This window comes from Tamandua tetradactyla, chromosome 6 (genome assembly GCF_023851605.1).
Source record: "Tamandua tetradactyla isolate mTamTet1 chromosome 6, mTamTet1.pri, whole genome shotgun sequence".
Taxonomy (NCBI): domain Eukaryota; kingdom Metazoa; phylum Chordata; class Mammalia; order Pilosa; family Myrmecophagidae; genus Tamandua; species Tamandua tetradactyla.
The window spans coordinates 142,449,184-142,466,854 of NC_135332.1; the positions used below are offsets into that span (position 1 = coordinate 142,449,184).

At 35.5% G+C, this 17,671-nt stretch overlaps 1 protein-coding gene and 1 pseudogene across 2 annotated transcripts in view; both read right to left on the minus strand.

The window, feature by feature from the left end:
* STK3 (serine/threonine kinase 3) overlaps positions 1–17,671 on the minus strand; it is a 413,585-nt gene that overhangs the window by 83,124 nt on the left and 312,790 nt on the right. For both annotated transcript variants that reach the window (XM_077167310.1, XM_077167311.1), the window contains exon 10: positions 1,009–1,184. In XM_077167310.1, the coding sequence (XP_077023425.1) occupies positions 1,009–1,184 (176 nt within the window). The remainder of the gene's footprint in view (positions 1–1,008; positions 1,185–17,671) is intronic.
* On the minus strand, positions 12,440–17,201 carry LOC143688890 (protein tyrosine phosphatase type IVA 1 pseudogene; annotated as a pseudogene).

Sequence of the window (17,671 nt, forward strand, 5' to 3'; positions counted from 1 at the left end):
TTCCCGTTCTGGACTCTGGGAGTTTGGGTTGTTTAAATGAGCTATCCAGAGAGGTTGATTTAGATTATGTGTCACACAAAATTTAGGTTCTAGACATAATAAACCTCTCTGCCTTTGCTCTTATATAGTAGCTGAAGGTCTAGAATACATACACTATCATCTCCTACCCTGCATTCTAATTTACCTTAGAACCAGCCAGACTGGCTTTATTTTAAACTTTAATGTAGGCCTGATCTCTTTCTCGGTTACTTCAACTGTCAACTATTTGCTGTTATGCTAAGTTTCAGGTTTGCAGCACTCCATTTCTGGAACCTAGGTGCCACGGAACTACTCAAAGTTTCAGGGAAATAGCAGCTAATACACATATAGCTCAGTGCCTCAGAATCCAGAAATAAATCTACAACTTCAGACCAAATGTGGCTGCTATAATCTATGCATTCTCTAAAAGAAATAAATAAGAAGAAGCAGGGCAGAATTAATAAAGAGCAAATGTAATAAAATAGGCTATATAGCAGGCATAGTTAGTTTCACACTGATGTTTATATGCTAACTAGATACAGAATATGACTATTATTTCTGACAAACTGGAATTAACACTTCCTGAGATAGGAACTAATTTAGTCAACTTTCAAATTTGAGGTAAACTTCTCAGTCTATGTCATATATTTTCTTTTCATTTATTTTGCAGTAACTGAGTTTACTGATTGTCATATTTGCAATATTAACAATATCTTTTGAATAAGTTATTTTAGTTTTTAAAAGTGCTAACTATTTTGCTAAATATGGACTACGATTTATTATTAACTATAAGTAATTATTTATATCACTCTGCAAGTACATTTTTATAAACAAACAACAATTTCTGCCATTTCCATACCCACACATGTGGCTAAAATAATGAATATTAATGTACAGCCTATAATTTAATACATACACACGAGCTATACTTCTCAATATGACAATAAAATAAAGGAGAAAACATAAGTTGGAGAATTCATATATACTTACGAAGTCAAAGTCTCCATCTTGAGGAACTTTCCAGTTATCAGGAAAAACATTTTTGGACATAGGGAAGGGTTCATGCATGTTCTGATTACAGTTTTCATGACTCTTGTTCTTAAAGTCCTGTTTATCAAAGTAGTCCATAAAAGATGGTCTTTGTACTTGTTGTGAAGTTGCATTTCCTTAGGTAAACAGAAAAACATAAGGAGGACATAAGCTCTCACATTAAAGAAGTATGACTTTAACTGAACAGTGTAGTAAATGTACACTGGTCAGACTTAGGCCAATACAGTAGATTTCATGGAAAACTAAACAAAGTATCAAGTCTGCAAAGCTATTGTCATTGTATACCATCTGTAAAAAATTATAAGGCCTACCTCAGGTTCCACTTATATCTCTTTGCCTGCTTCCTCATAGTCTTTCTAGCTGACTCCACCTCCTCTTCAACTTCCATGGCCTCATCTGTTTGTTGTGTTTTTATCAGAATCTCCCAACTCTATGTTGCCAGCTTAGATCTCACTCCTGAGTTCTGTTATCTGGTTTTTCAGGTGCTCGCTCCTCCATCTGAGGTGATCTGAGTTACCTTAAACTTACCTGTTCTAAGGCTAAATTAAAGATGAAATAAACAGTCCTGCTCCCCAATTTCCATTCTCATCCTCTGGTAATCTCTAATCTGCTCTCTGTGAATCTGCTATTTTTAGTCATCTCTTAAAAGTGGTATCATACAATATTTGTGATTATGTGCTTTATTTCAGTGAGCTAATGTTTTCAAGGTTCTTCTGTATTACAGCATGTCTCATAACTTCATTCTGTCTTACAGACAAATAATTTTCCACTGTGTGTATGAACTACATTTGTTTATTCATTTATTTATTGATGGACAATGGGGTTGTTTCTACCTTTTAGCCAATGCTGCTATAATTACTGGTATATAATTATCTGTTTGAGACCTTGTTTTCACTTTCTTTGGATATATATATCTAGAAGTAGAATTGCTGGGTCATATGGCAATTCTGTATTTAACTTTTTGAGGAACTGATATGTTGTTTTCTAAAGTGGCTGCAGCATTTTACATTCCCACCACTAGAGTTTCAATTTTTCTACATTCTCCCCCAAACTTGCTATTTTATTTATTAATAGCCATCCTTGTGGATGTGAAATGGCATTTCATTATGGCTTTAATTTGCATTTCCTTAATGACTAATGATGTTAAGCATCTTTTCATGTGCTTATTGGCCATCTGTATATCTTCTTTGGAAAAATGTCTATTCAAGCCTTTGCCCATTTTTCAACAGAGCTGTTTGTCTTTTTGTTGTTGCCTTGTAGTTGTGTATGTATTTTGGGTAGTAAGCCCTTATCTAATAAATAGACTGCAACAATTTTTCTCCCATTTTATAGGCTGTTTTAATTTCTCTTATGATTTCCTTTGATTCACAAGTCTTTAATTTTGATGAAAACAACATCAATTGTTTCTTTTACTGTTTATGCTTCTGGTATTATATCTAAGAATCCATTGCTGAATTCCAGGCCATGAAGATTTGCTTCTATGCTATCTTCTGAGAATTTTATAGTTTGAGCTCTTAAAATTAGGTCCTTGATTTTTGTATATGGTGTGAGGTAGGGGTATAACTTCATCAAGTCTTTTTAATTATACTTCTAAATATAGTTATTTAAATCTAATTCTTTTTCTCTAGACAATATTGCCACTGTCTTTGTTAAGTTTCTAATCATTTCTTGCCTAGGCCATTGTGGCACATATCAAACCAGTCTACTTGCTTCCAGTCATTCTCCTCATTTTGATTCTGGTTTCCATACTGTCAACATAGTAACTTATCTAAATGCAAATCAGACCATGTCATTCTTCTATTTAAAATCTTTCAACGGCTGCTCATTTTCTATAGAAGAAAAAACAAAACTAAGCCAGGAATAACAAACCTAAACAAATCCATACAGCCATGGATATGAGTTACTTCATGATCTGGCTCCTGCTTACAATTCCGATTTCATCATTTGTCACTTCCCCACAGACATGTAACTTGATAGATTTACTTGCAGGTTTATAAAAGCAACATAATGATTCACATCTTTATGCCTTTGCCTATGTTCTTCTTGTCATACAGAATTTCCTTCAAACTCATATCAAGTACCACCTTTTTTGAGAAGCCACCACAGATTGCTCCAAACTGAATTAGTTCTCCTATGGATAAGCAGTGCATCTCACATGCGTCTCTTTTAGTATTTATCACACTGAATGGCAAACATAAGTATTCAAGGCTCTCCTTATATATTATGTAATACATAATTTATTTCTATAATTTATCACTTTATATAAATAAGTTGATCCTTTAAGATATTATAAAACTGAATGATTAAAAAGGAAAAGAAATATTCGGAATAATTAGATTTTTAATTTGTCTGGTATTGTCTTGATCAATGGCTTTCAAATGGATTCCCTAAATCCCTAGGGCTCCAAATAAATATCCCCTAGGCCATCAGGAAGGCATTTCCTATATATTTGTCCAGACAGTAAGTTACTGAACTTCTTAAAAATTTCATATGAGTGGGAAGCACACCTCCCCACAAGAAGCCTGTTGGACAACTCTAAGTTACAAAAGTGTTTTTAAGGTGGACATGAAATATGTTTTTCTGTAATTTACACTGAGTGTTTCAAATAAATTCCTCTTTCATATACTAGTCTCTCTAATATCTGATGACAGAGATAATGGCTCTTGTCTTAGCTGTCTGTTTTTCAGGTGAAACATCCCTGATGTGACACATTTTTAAGACTCATCATCTTATCTATTTGCCTAAGGAAACATTCCAGTCTTTCAATGTTTCTCTAAAATGAGATGTAATTTTCCTAAAAGTGATCTGGCCAACCTAAAATGCACTTTGGTAATTCTAGGTTCTGGATATAGTAATGGTCTCAATGGAGCTTAAAACTATACTTACTATTATGGCAACTAATATTGTTGGTTTAGGATGAACTATAAGGTCATTTTAGTCAAAAGAAAGCAATGTTAAAACCTTTATTTTAGTCTTTAAAAATCTGCGATGAAACTGAGTTGATATCTACTCAAAGTGGTGAATCAGCCAGCGTAAAATTCTCTAAATTAAAAAAAGGGCAGATGGGGAAGATGGAGCTGTCAGGTTAAAAAAAAAAAAAGTTCTCCTTTCCTTTCTCCAGCTTTTAGATTGCTGGGTGCATGATTTGGTGGATTCTGGAGTTTAGGTGAGTTCAGTTATGATGAAATACAAAAGGGGGTGGTATTAGCAGTGTTAAGTCTTTTTGAACAATTTCATCTGTCTTTTTAAAATGACATGATTTTTCCTGTCAAAACAAAATTTCTTTTGACTTCACACTGATTATGTGTAAAGTTAACCTTTTTTTTTTTTTTAAGTTAACCAAGTTCTTCTCTTTATAGGTTGTGCTGGTTTGAAAGGATGCATGTCCCCTAGAAAAGCCATGTCTTAATCTTAATCCCATTTTGTAAAGGCAGCCGTTTCTTCTAATCCCTATTCAGTACTGTATGTTTGAAACTGTAATAATTAGATCATCTCCCTGGAGATGTGATGCAATCGAGAGTGGGTGTTAAAGTGGATTAGGTGATGACATGTCTCCACCCATTTGGGTGGGTCTTGATTAGTTTCTGAAGTCCTATAAAAGAAGAAACATTTTGGAAAATAGGAGATTCAGAGAGAGCCAGAGAAGAACGACATAGCCACAAGAAGTAGAGAGTCCACTAGTCAGCGATCTTTGGAGATGAAGAAGGAAAACGCCTCCCGGTGAGCTTCAAGAAACAGGAAGCCAGGAGAGAAAGCTAGCAAATGATGCCGTGTTCGCCATGTGCCCTTCCAGATGAGAAAGGAACCCTGACTGTGTTCATGATGTGCCTTCTCACTTGACAGAGAAACCCTGAACTTCATCGGCCTTCTTGAACCAAGGTATCTTTACCTGGATGCCTCTGATTGGATATATCAATAAGCCTGTTTTAATTGGGACATTTTCTCAGCCTTAGTACTGTAAATTAGAAACTTATTAAATTCTCCTTTTTAAAAGCCATTCTGTTTCTGGTATATTGCATTCTGGCAGCTAGCAAACTAGAACATAGGTAAAGGTCCTTATTCTGTAAGTGTTCTAATTTTTACTTAAAGCCACTCAGAGGTCTTTTTTACTTTTTTATGAGATTTTTGATGGTTGAGCCTAATCTTAGATCAAATGAATCATTACTATCTAAATGTAAACACATTAATAATATAATTATATAATAAAAATAATTTGCACTTTTTAATTTTTTCAGCCCATGAGTTATGTCTTTTAAGCATGCTTTTGTCTGTTACCTTTAATTAAACTATAAGTTCCCTAAATGCAGGAACCCAAATCCTTTACCTAAATAATTTCACAAATAAGATAACAACTATGGCCATAAATGAGTGTTTTTGATTGTCCACCCAAATGACCAATTTTGACAGCCATGGGGAGGAGCTATGAAGATAGCATGTGGGTTTCAACATTATTATTTTTGAAATAGCAGAGGCTATTAGTATTCTATTAGTAGTAACTGTGTACTAGTAATGAAAAATTGAGAAACTATGACTACTATTATTATGAAGAATAATGTGTCCCAGTAGGGTCAGAAGGAATTTAACATTCAGAATATGCATGGATTGGTGAAAAAAAAACAGAAGACTCTCAACATAATTGTTTAACTAAGGACTCTCTCTTCAATTGGAGCTTTGTTCAATTGAACAAAGACATTAGACAGATTGAAAATAAGTATGGCAAGACATTTGGAACCCAAATGCTACCTACTCCAAAGATATGGAAACATTCCATTAAAATTAGGGTAATATAAAACACCAGTATTCATAGTGAACCTTAGGGACTTAGAACACCTTCAAATTCCACATACAAAATCCATGAAAAAGGAACTCCTTAGGGATGGCTCATCAAGATGATAGCCAATGTTGCCTTAAGTTTTCCTGTCAGAACACTTCGTACTAGTTAAAAATGAACAAAATATGTAGAGGATAAAGTATTAATATTTCAGTGACCAATAAATATGTTGAAAGTAAAAAGTTTTGTTTGTGGTGTTTTATCTTCAAATTTTTCCCCTGAAATCTCCTATTGCAAAACAAGAAATCAGTTAATTTATCAAGGTTACATTACTGACATTTAGACCCAACACATATATTCCATTAACATTTACAACAGATTTTAAGTACCCTTAATTTTTCTCTGGGCCTTGTCATTATAAGACATCTTCAGAATTGAAATTTGGATCCTACGGCAATCTCTTATTCCTAAATAGTAACTAGGAATTTAACCTCGGTTTTTTACCACCTCTACCTACTTTAATGAGAATAAGTAAAACATTGCAGTATAGTTCAACTTACACAGATTTTCCATAAAATACTTGAGTACATCAAATCATAAACAGGGAATGAGAGACGTGAGAGATAATTCCTTAAAAGAAAATTGTTGAATATTTTTTCTTTTTATTTTCAAAGAATAATAATTATATAAGATTCCGTATCTGTGTTTTAAGTTCCAATTTTCATCAGATCGTCACGAGAAGCATCACACCCATTAAAAAACCATATCTAAAAACGAACATTTCGTGGGTTACTGTTTATGTGATAAAGCCAGAATCAGAGAAAAAAATATGGTTTCTTTGGGAACTATCTCTCGGGAAGGTAAGAAACCCATGAAAGATCACTGTTACTTATCAATTTTGCATTTGGCAAATGTATAAGAAATGTGTTTCACTGAGGCAAATTTCTACATAACATTCTTTAAAAAGTAAATTTAGAATATGTATGGGCTTTGGTTAAAAAAAAAAAAAGATCACACTTATGGTACTACTAATTCATTGACAAAACAGCACTCCAAGGATTCTGATCTCTGATCACTGGTCCTCCCAAATCCTTCTCTTCTCACACCAGACCAGGCCCAGATTATTCTTATTAATTTTCCTCCCATCCAACAGTGAACTCACTGCAGAGACTCTTGGCTACAGTCTTCTTTTGTTTTCTCAGCTTAGGTGGTATGGAACTCTTCATACCAGAATCTTTATAAATAACTTGGTGCTATAAAGAAACAGTTGAGGGCCCCGTGATACACCAATGACTACTAATACAGACTTCTGTAGCTGTGAAAATTCACTCAAAGCATTTTAGGAGTAAATGGAAGCTACTCCTTAATATGGCCTATATATTAGGAGCAGCAGCATGCACTGAGGAGAAAAATAAATCTCAAAAGTTGTTTTTCCCTATAGAAAGTAAGGTGAGGAAAACTTTATTTATAAAAACCTTCACAAAAAAATATAAGGTAGTAGGAACACTTCCTTTAGAGAAAGGCAAAGTAAGGAAAAGGCTGAAAGACAAACAGTATTCTCTCTTGTAATGAGTCAAAAAAGAAACAGAAACCTGATCTCAAATAAGCAGCAGCAGTAGAAAGGGAAAAGGGAGACCACTCCTTGGGGCTAAAGGAAATCATCAGGAAGCTGATCTAGATTTATCACTTCATTGCAGAAATCTACACCTCCACCCCCAATAGTCCTGTGCCTGTTCCTAACCCTATTCCCATCAGGAGCTTCCATCCCACACCAGATGAATGACTGCTAATATCCTAGTAAATCAAAGTGAAAAGGCTACCTACCTAATATCCTCAATCCCTCACTTCTTTATTTGGGATAACAAGGTGCCTCTCTGGAGGGTAGGACTGGCCATCTGATGCAATTCTACATCAGATAAGGGACACATAAGATGATGGTTTCCAGGAGAGCTCTGGTTTCCAGGAGGCACCAACCACTCTTTCTGTTTCTTTCTCACTCTTCCCTCCTGCCTTTAATGCAGACTTGATGTCTAGAAATCTAGCAGTCATTTTGTAAGCAGGAAGACAAGGGTAATATCCTGAAGGTGGTGTCACAGAAAAAAATCTCTGATTTTTGGAAATCACCCTGCTAGTTTATGATGCTCTGCCTCTGGACAACTTACTAAGTGAGAGAGAGAAAAAAAACGATGCTATTTTGTTTAAGCTTCTGTTCTTCAGATTTTCTGATACAGAGAGTCAAATTCAGTCTCTAACTAATACATTTCTATTCCCAAATGGTGCATGTAGGAAGAGGTAGAAAGAGTAGCAATCTTTAATTTTACAGGAAGAACATCTTAATTTGAAATCTGAAATCCACTATTAAGCACAGTGGTTCAATTATCATTAAATTTAAGAGACATTATAATTTTAAGGGCCTCTTTAGGGTAATATAAGAACCTACTGTGTAGTAAGGAACTAGGCTTGGTCAAAGAGAAGGTTGGTCTTTGCCCTCGGCTTCTGGGAGGTAATCTATGGACCCTTGGTATGTTATACCTGACAGAAGTGTCTTTGTTTCCCTGGGGCCCTTGGGTCATTCTGGATACCCTAACAATGCGATTTAGGGTAGGGCTTGGTCACACCCCTATGAGTCTTAGGATGAGTTTCGGGGTCATGTGGTATTCAATCAACCTGGAGATCGAGATCAACTACATGGGCAATCAATCAATCATGTTTATGTAATGGAGTTCAATGAAACTCTGAACAGAGAGAATCAGGTGAGCTTCCCTGATTGGCAATACTCCATGCATAATGTCATACACTGATGCTGGAAGAATAAGGTGGTCTGACTCTCTTGAGAGAAGACAATGAAGCTCCACATTTGATAATTCTCTTGGATTTTGTCCTATGCATTTCTTCTTTTGGCTGATTTTAATGAGTATCCTGCCGAGTAATAAATTGTAACCGTTAGTGCAATAGCTTTCAGTGAGTTCTGTGAGTCCTGCTAGTGAATTACTGAATTTGAGGGTGATTTTGGGAACCTTCCAAACTTATAGTTGGGTGGTTGGTGAGAGAGGGCTTGTGGAGGACTGTGTGTCCCCCTAAAAACTGCAATTTGGCTTATTCTAGGTACTTTTAGAGTTCCAAGCTCAAAATTTTGGAAAAAAACCTACTCTTAAGTTGAAAATAAATATTCTTGTAGAGAGTTCAGAAAAGTCTAAAAATCAGCTTAAATTTAAAAAGGATTCTATTTCATTATATTTTTCTTTTCAAGTGACTTTATGACCATATATTTGGTAAACAAGGTATTTTACACATAAACTTTTACTGAAATGTTACATGCTTGTACTTCTAAATAATTTTCATTGTATAATTTTGAACCTGGCATAACATTTGGACACAAAATTTAAAACATTTTTTTTTTTAATTCCTAAGGGAAAAGACAGATTAGGTTTGTTTTGAAAATTAATGGGGGTATCTTAGAGCACCTAGAAGTAAAAACTAAAATTGTGGAACTATAACCCATACCAAACTCTGAAATCTGTTCTACAACTAATTGTGTTAGGCTTGGAAATTTATTGCTTTTTTTGTATATATGTTATTTTTCACACATACACAAAAAAAGTTAATGGGAGAGCGCAGCTGTAATTACCCAGTAATACTTAACCACATAACATGAAAACTATGCCCATTGTACAGTGAGTGTCCAGGAAGATGCCTGCTCACAAAGGTATGACAGAAAAAATGATGTTTCTGACTTATAATCAAGGAAGAAAGAAAGAGTGAGAGAATGAAAAAAGAAAAGAAGAGAAGAGAAGAGAAAAGAAAAGAAAGAAAAAATAAATAAATACTGGGCTCTTCACCAAGAAAATAAGTGAAGCAGGAAATCTTAAGATAGTAACCACTGTCATATGTGATTGTGGTTGCTATGGTAAATACTTTTTTTTAAACACAGAAAGAATAATCACATAAAACTGACATAAATTTCAACTGTTGTTGCTGAATTATGACCCTAGCTAATAAAAACTATCTTAATAAATTTAACGTTCAAAATTACCTACCTCCTCAATTATGTCCCTAATTCTTTCAACCACTCACTTGGAATTAAAAACCCATTTGCTGGCACACAATGGTAGAACGCTTGCCTTCCATGAGGGAGACTTGGGTTCGATTCCCAGACCATCCACCCCCCCACCCCCCCGCCCCCCAAAAAAGAAAGAAAAAAAAACATTTGAAATAAGGGATAAAATGACTACCACTCATTCCTTTGTGCATGTAAAATTCTAAAGAAAAAGGCTGTTTTTCCTCTCCTTCATACATATTCCTCAAAGCATATACAAGGAAGAAAAATCATGTGAACTCTAACACCTTCAGAAAATGTGCTAGTCTATCCACAATTACTCACAGCTTTCCTAATTTGCCTATGTATTCTACACAGGGGAAAAGTCTTCGTGGAAATTTAAATATATAGAAGAATTTTTTAAAGGCTTACTTTATACTTTTTTTATTTTTAATTTCTAAGCATAAGCATAACAAAGATACTCAAGTGTAGAGAATGAAATAATATATCAACTTCAGCATAACATATTTAATATCAATGAATTTACAAATATTACCTAATTTGTTTCTTTAAAAATATTTTAAGAGATAGATGTTCCAAGATTTATTATCTTGGAAAGCTTCTTAAATTGCTGCCAAGAGTATGGTGAATGCATATTAAAAAACCCGGGATGTTAACAGAAGCTCCTAACATTTAGCTTTTTCTTAACTTCATCACACCTCATTTTTCTAAATTTCATCACACTTCATATTTAAACAAAGGAGAATACAAACAATGTGAAGTTCCAGAGGCTATTCATAAAAAAAGATTAAAAGCTTAGGAAGTTAACACCTTCACAAAGGTTAAAAGAACTGAAATTGTTCAGTCAGGTAAAAAGTATGAGGAACAATTCAATAAGTACTCAAGTATAGAGGAAGGGCTCTTGCACCGAAAATAGTGACCAGCTGTTTTCTATCTTCAATAAGGACAGAATAAAAAGAAATAGACAAAGAGAAGCCTGAGGATTTTCATCAAACAAAAAGAAAGATTTTCTTTCAGAATAAAGAGCTCTGTTAACAATCACTGTGTCTGTGGAAACTCTTCCTTCAGAGTTCTTACAGGAAAGACAGTTCCCATTTGTGCAAAGATTAATATTCATATGTTTATCTGTGCTTTGCGCTAGTTAAAGAGGTATTCCACAAGCAAAATAACTCTATCAACAGGTCTGTACCAGGACATACCTTATTAAACATCCACAGGCCATGTGCACACAGAAGAGCACACCACACTCAGTATTCACTGGTCCACTCCAAACCACCGCAGCCACACTAGCCAGATACTAGTACTTCTGCAGAGGAATACGAAGGGTTTCTAATTGCTCAGAAATTATTGATATGGATATTTGCACCCAATTGTAAGAGGGTCCTGTAGTTTACTGTTGCCACCTCTATTGCCATATGGGCAAGATGAACCCTACCAAGGTAAAGAAGCATGCTACAGTTTTTCATGAAAGAATAGTAAGATCTCTGAAGTAGGGAAATAATGTCCCTAAATACACACTCCTATTCCCTTTCTTTTCTTTTTGATTTTTATTGAGATACCTTCATGCATATACAGTCCATCCAAAGTATACAAACAATGGCTCAAAATATCATCACATAGTTGTGTATTCATCACTGTGATCATTTTTAGAACATTTATATCACTCCAGAAAAAGAAAAAGAAAAAACTCATATATCTCATACCCCTTATCCCTTTCTCTCATCGACCACTAACTAGTATTTCAATCTATCCAATTTTTTTTACCCTGTATCCCCCCCCCCCACATTATTTATTTATTTTTTTGGTCCTTATTTTTTTATTCATCTGTCCACACACTGGACAAAGGGTGCATCAGCCACAAAGTTTTCACAATCACATGGTCACACTGTAAACATTATATCTTCATACATTTGTTTTCAAGAATCAAGGCTACTGGAACACAGTTCAACAGTTTCAGGTACTTTCCTCTAGCCACTCCAATATAACATTAACTAAAAATCTCCTGTCGTTCTTAATTGTTTCTTGGCTTCTAAAATCTATCTTTAGTGATTTATTCCTTTAGCTCAAGGAATTATAATTTTGAAACTGATGTAAATATATTTCATGGACATTAAACAATAATAGGCATTTTATACCTTGATAAGAAAAGGTATCTGACCCTTTTTTTGGAATAGGTTTTGGGTGAAAGAAGGAGGGAACAGCTGTGAACCAAAGCTAAGAGAGGAGGAGATGTAATTAAGCAAAAGACAGGACATAGAAGTGGATACTCAGAGCAAGCTGTCTCAGACTTTCAATTTTGTCTAGGGGCATTACATGAGTTAGGGAGTAGCGATACCTAATGGTCAGTCCTCCCTTCTTGGTATCTCTCCTAACCCCTTCTAAATTAGTCTTTGATCTAGTATTTGTTCCCAATATATATTCCTAAAAATCTAATGTATAACCTGATTTGCTTTTTCTTACTAATTAAGCAAAAGTGCACGCATATACTGTACAAAATGAAGCAATAAATTAGGATATCTTTTTTCATCACTATGTATGCTAGGTATATACAAAGAACTTTTTAAAATATGTACTGTATTAAAATAACTTAACCTGGTAAATGATACATGTTGAACAGAGTTATGAAAGGGAGAAATGAAGCAGAGGCCATGAACCTAATACTTTAGCTATTTCCTCCGTCTAGTCATGGAGACGTGTTTTTTTAAACAGCAACATTCCCTCATCCATTAACCCACTTCACAGGGGCTGAGGGGTGGTAGCACTAACAGTTGTAGCTTTCTAATCCCAGAATAGCAGTGGGGATTGACCTCAATTTGTACTATAGAACTCAATAATGCCAATGGAAGCGTCTGGATTCACTACCTTCCTGACCGTGGCAGTAGCAGGAGTTTGCACAGAGTCACTTTTGTGGCGCTGTGGGAGCCATTTCTGGAGGCCCAGGCTATGCAGCCTCTTCTCCAGCCTGGCACTGACTCTGCTACCATCCATATCTCTGACTTAATTTCCTTATGTTTAAAATAACCTGAGTATTTCTGCTTCCTCCACTAAACTCTGACTGATATAAGCTCATTCAGCTATAACTGTTCAACCCTCATAACAGAATCATCAACTAAGGTCATACTACATCATTAAAAACCTTGTCAAACACTTCTCCAAAATGATAAGACATGACATCCAAATGGTGCATTTTTTTTCTCTTCTGGATCTTTAGCATTGTATCAAAAAAAAGAAGTATTATTCTGATATGTTTTGTTCCCAGTTTAAAAACCTAAGTTGATTTATAATGGTCTCCTTTCCTAAAAGGCCCAAAGATGTTCTAAAATCCTGATCAAAAGGGACATAAAGTTCACTGGTGAAGTTAGGGTAAACCTGGGTCTATGTTACAGGTATTACTTGTTTTACAGTCTTGGACAAGTCACTTATTCTCAAGTTTCAGTTGGTGGTAAATGGTAGCGAAATGCTCTTTTATAGTGTCCTACAGTGAGAAGTAAGTAAGATAATGCATACAAAATCCTGAACACAATGTTTCGCCTATAGTAGGCCTTCAATTAATGACAGCTATAAGCTGAGAATTTAATCTTTTTTCTCTTTCTGGAAATTAAAAGAAAAGAAAATTTCAAACATATTCTTTATTATTTCCATGTTCTCAGGAATACCAAACTTCACAAACAGTAGAGTATTATTCTCTCACTTAAAGTTACCTCAGTATACATTATCAATCATACTCCTAGTCAAGAGATACCAGATCAACTGGTACTCCCTCAATTTCCTCATCTTGCCATTCAAATCCCTCTTAGTGATACTTGTACTATTCTCTTTATTTTGGAGATAAATATTCTCTAGAGAATCCTTTCTGACTAACTTACTGAATAAAGAGATCTAAAGGAAGGTCTCGGTGCAGGCGGGGAAAAGTGAGAGCAACAGCTGGCCTTGAGAAGAAAAAACAGAGTTGCTCAGCAGCTTAGCCTCTCTAGTTGCAGGAAGATCAGGCTTTTCTCGCTGAAGAAAGGCTAAGAAAATCCAGGCCTCTCCAGATGCTACATTTCCAAAGTTGTTGGAAAGACAAATAAATAGGGTTGGCACGTGAAGATTACCCTTTTGACCACCTACTGTATTTAAAGCACTCTGCTAGGTGCTTTATTCATTTATACAAATTAATATGCACACACATATACACATGGGCACACACAAAAACAACAGGGCAAATATACATCATTGAAGCTCAGAAAAGATTAACTAACACCCAGTAAGTGACCTCACACTCCATTCTCTTTTCACTATACCACATCATTTGTTCAGAAAACATCAAATGAACTATTATTACATGTGCTGGGTACTATAGTAAGCATAGAGAATCACAATACAGAGTAAACAATCACACAGAAACAGGCAATTACATTACAGTGTGACAACTGCTGTAAGATTTATATGGTTGGTAAGAGATCAAGACTGCAGTCTAGGAATCAATTCCGTGGCCTGTGCTAGGGAAGTGCAAACAGAGATGTGAGAGAAGAGAGACATTTAGGAGACAGAAGTGATGAGACTTGAAATTAATTCAATGAGGGGGTAAGAGAACACAAAGAAATTAAGAATAAGTCTTATTCTTTCATTCCAAAGCTCATGTTTAAAATACATATACTCTAGGTTCTCGTGTAATGAGGTTTTTTTTTAATTCTATGAGCAGGAAGAAAGCTCATTCACTGAAACTAAGAGGGGAGATGGCAAGAAGGGATTTAGTGAAAGCCTAAAACAGTCACTTTGTAGAAGGAGAACTGAACAGAGAAACAGACCAGGAAGAAAGCTCTGCGGGCCAAAGCACGGCTGAAGGCCATGAACTGGGGGTCATTATCTGTGCAAATGTGAGATTTTCTCCAGGAGCGCTCAGTAGTGATGCGGCAGCCTCTGCAACTGGGAAGAGGGGCAAATGGATAGTCCATAGTCAAAGTTTGGCAAGGAGGAGCAGAAGTGAATGACAAAGGAATTGGGATTTGTGGCAGATTGAGTTATGAACCCCAGAACAAACATGTTCTTAATCTTAACCCACACTCTTGCATTTGTAAATCCACTGTAAAAAAGACTTTTGGAAGATGTTATTTTTAGTTAAGATGAGACCAAATGCATTTGGATTGGTCTTAATGGAGAGTAAGTCAGAGAGATGTTGGAAGCAAAAGTCTGCGGAAAAGCAGAAGAGAAAGGAAAGGACATGCCTATGGTAGGAAGCCAAGGACCCCAAGAATTACCAGCTAACTAGAACACTTCTAACCCTGGAAGAAAGCAAGCCTTCCAACCCTCCAAACCAGAAGACAATAAATTCCCACTGTTTTAAGTCTGTGATCACAGCTTAGCAAAATTAAGACTAGGATATTAGTTAGAGAATGGCTGAAGCAATGAAACCTGGCCTCTAAGATAAATAGGAAAGTAAAGATTGAATATGCTAATGAAAAGAAAGTAGAAGGGTCAGGGACTGGACAGCATTTGCCAAAATGTATTTCATAGATGCTAATTAAATGGATGCTAATGGCTGATATGCTCCTCGTTAAAAGCTTCCCATGGTCAAGTAAGTTAAGGAAATTCTGGGTAATCTAACTCTTTAACCAGCTTCCTTCCTGCAGTACTCTCAGCATTTAATAAGCTAGTAATGTACACTGTAAAATTCTCCAGTATCTTATCTCCAGGATAAATATGCATTTCTCAAACACTTTTGATTTTTTTAAATATTATCTGCCTACTTATATTTAACAGAGAATCACATTGGATGGATATCTTAAGCCATACACTTTCAGAACCTCTTTTCTATGAGATTAAAGGCAGATATAGTAGAATACCTGAAAAGGAAGTGTTATGTCATGAGGTTTAGCTTACTTTTATAAGGCCAAGAAGTATATCTGAGAATCCTCTTAGCTCTCAAATTATGAATTTTTAATCCTACCCCAAAAATCAATACTGCAATTTAGTATTCATTCATGAAATCAATATTCCAAGAACATCTATTAGTATGTGACACTGGAGATTTACATAGCATTCTCACCGAGACAAACCTCACAATCTACTTGGGGAAATCATACACAAACATATGAAAAATCAACTTGGCTGGAGAAGTGTGGCTCTTCCTCAGATACCAACAAGAGATAGTTTCCCTCAGGGCAACTAAAGCTACCAACCTGGCCTGAGCTCTGGGACACCAGAAAGTTCCACCATCCTGACAGCATGTAGCATTCGTTTTCCACAAGCTGATAAAATTCTTTTACTCAAACTTCATAATTTTAAGCAGACCATTTGAAGATCATTGAGTGCTTTTGTTGCATATCTAGTGAGCTACTGAGCTTCTACAAAGCTATTTAAACTTTCTCCACATAGTCACATAGTTGGACACCAGCATCTACATCAGTTCTTATAAAAATGAATTCATGAACGCATATCAGTATAACTCTAGTTGGATTGTTATATTCGATGAAGAGATAATGTGATGATAATTTATCACATATAATACTTTAAAATAACAGTGTAGATTTCCACATATTTTATGTAGTGACTTTTAACTCCGACACTAGAAAAGTCATTCCATATGTCATAATTAAATTTTTTTTTTAATATTGAAGAGTTGAATCTTTTACTAAGTGTAGAAATAGCATCAAACATATAGAGGTTCTCATTCTGGCAGGCTTGTGGCCTGCTATAACTGTTCCTATGGAAGCTTCATTAGAACTTTGTATTCATCAAGCCTTCACACTGGCTAGTATATAAAAATAAGGACCTCTCTCTCAAGTTTAACTTCCAAGGTCATAACTTCAGGCAGTCCCTTTTTACTGAATGAAACAGTTGTTTCTGATGCGCAGAGACATTCTAGGATGATACTTCTCCAAATACAAAAGTTGCTTGCTGTGAAAAGCTCCCCGTCGCTTTTGTCTTATAAACTGTACTGCATCTTCATATTTCATGTCACCTTCAATTAATGCTGGAGCAACCAGCACTGAAGCTCTCAAGACCTATGACACAGTGAAATGTAATACAACAACCAGGATCCTCACGGAATTTCATTTTTACAAGCTTTAACCAATTATCAACAATCTGGCTGGATGGTAGCAAACCATCATGAAAAGGCCAGTCCAGAACCTGGATGCTTGCTTTCTCTAAAACAGCAGTGCTGTAAGTTGCTTCACATATTCTTACTATGGTGGTTACACCAGTCTTCTTAAGTTCCTGTAAGAATTTATTTAAGGAGGCATTGGCTGAGTTGCATGCAATAAGAAATCACATGTTCCTGTAAGTGATCTCCAAAAGAGCAGGGTGGTTCATTCCAGCCATGTCAGTGTAATTTAAAGAAAAAAAAAAAATATATATATATATATACATATATATATATATATATATATATATAGAGAGAGAGAGAGAGAGAGAGAGAGAGAGAGAGACAGAAAAGATATAAAGAAAGACTTCTACTTCAAAATACTACAGTTGAAATTTTCAATGAGTGGAAGTTAGGAGTATTAGGAAATGAAACGAACTTCCAAAGGGAATCAATGTTTCAACCCAGTAATACTGAGTCAACATAGAAAGTTGCATGCACTGGGCTTTACCCCAACTGGGTCAGAACTCTCATAAAATGTTCTGCCACTTTTCAGTTCAGTTCTCTAATGTCCTGGTTATTCATTCTTATGGGGACCCCTCAGGTTGTAACAGCTTTGTAAAGTTCCCTAGTGTGTGAAGGGAGTGGGCTGGGTCAGACAGTGATCTCCACTGCCCCTCAGAAACTTTATAAATGTGAGACCAAGAAC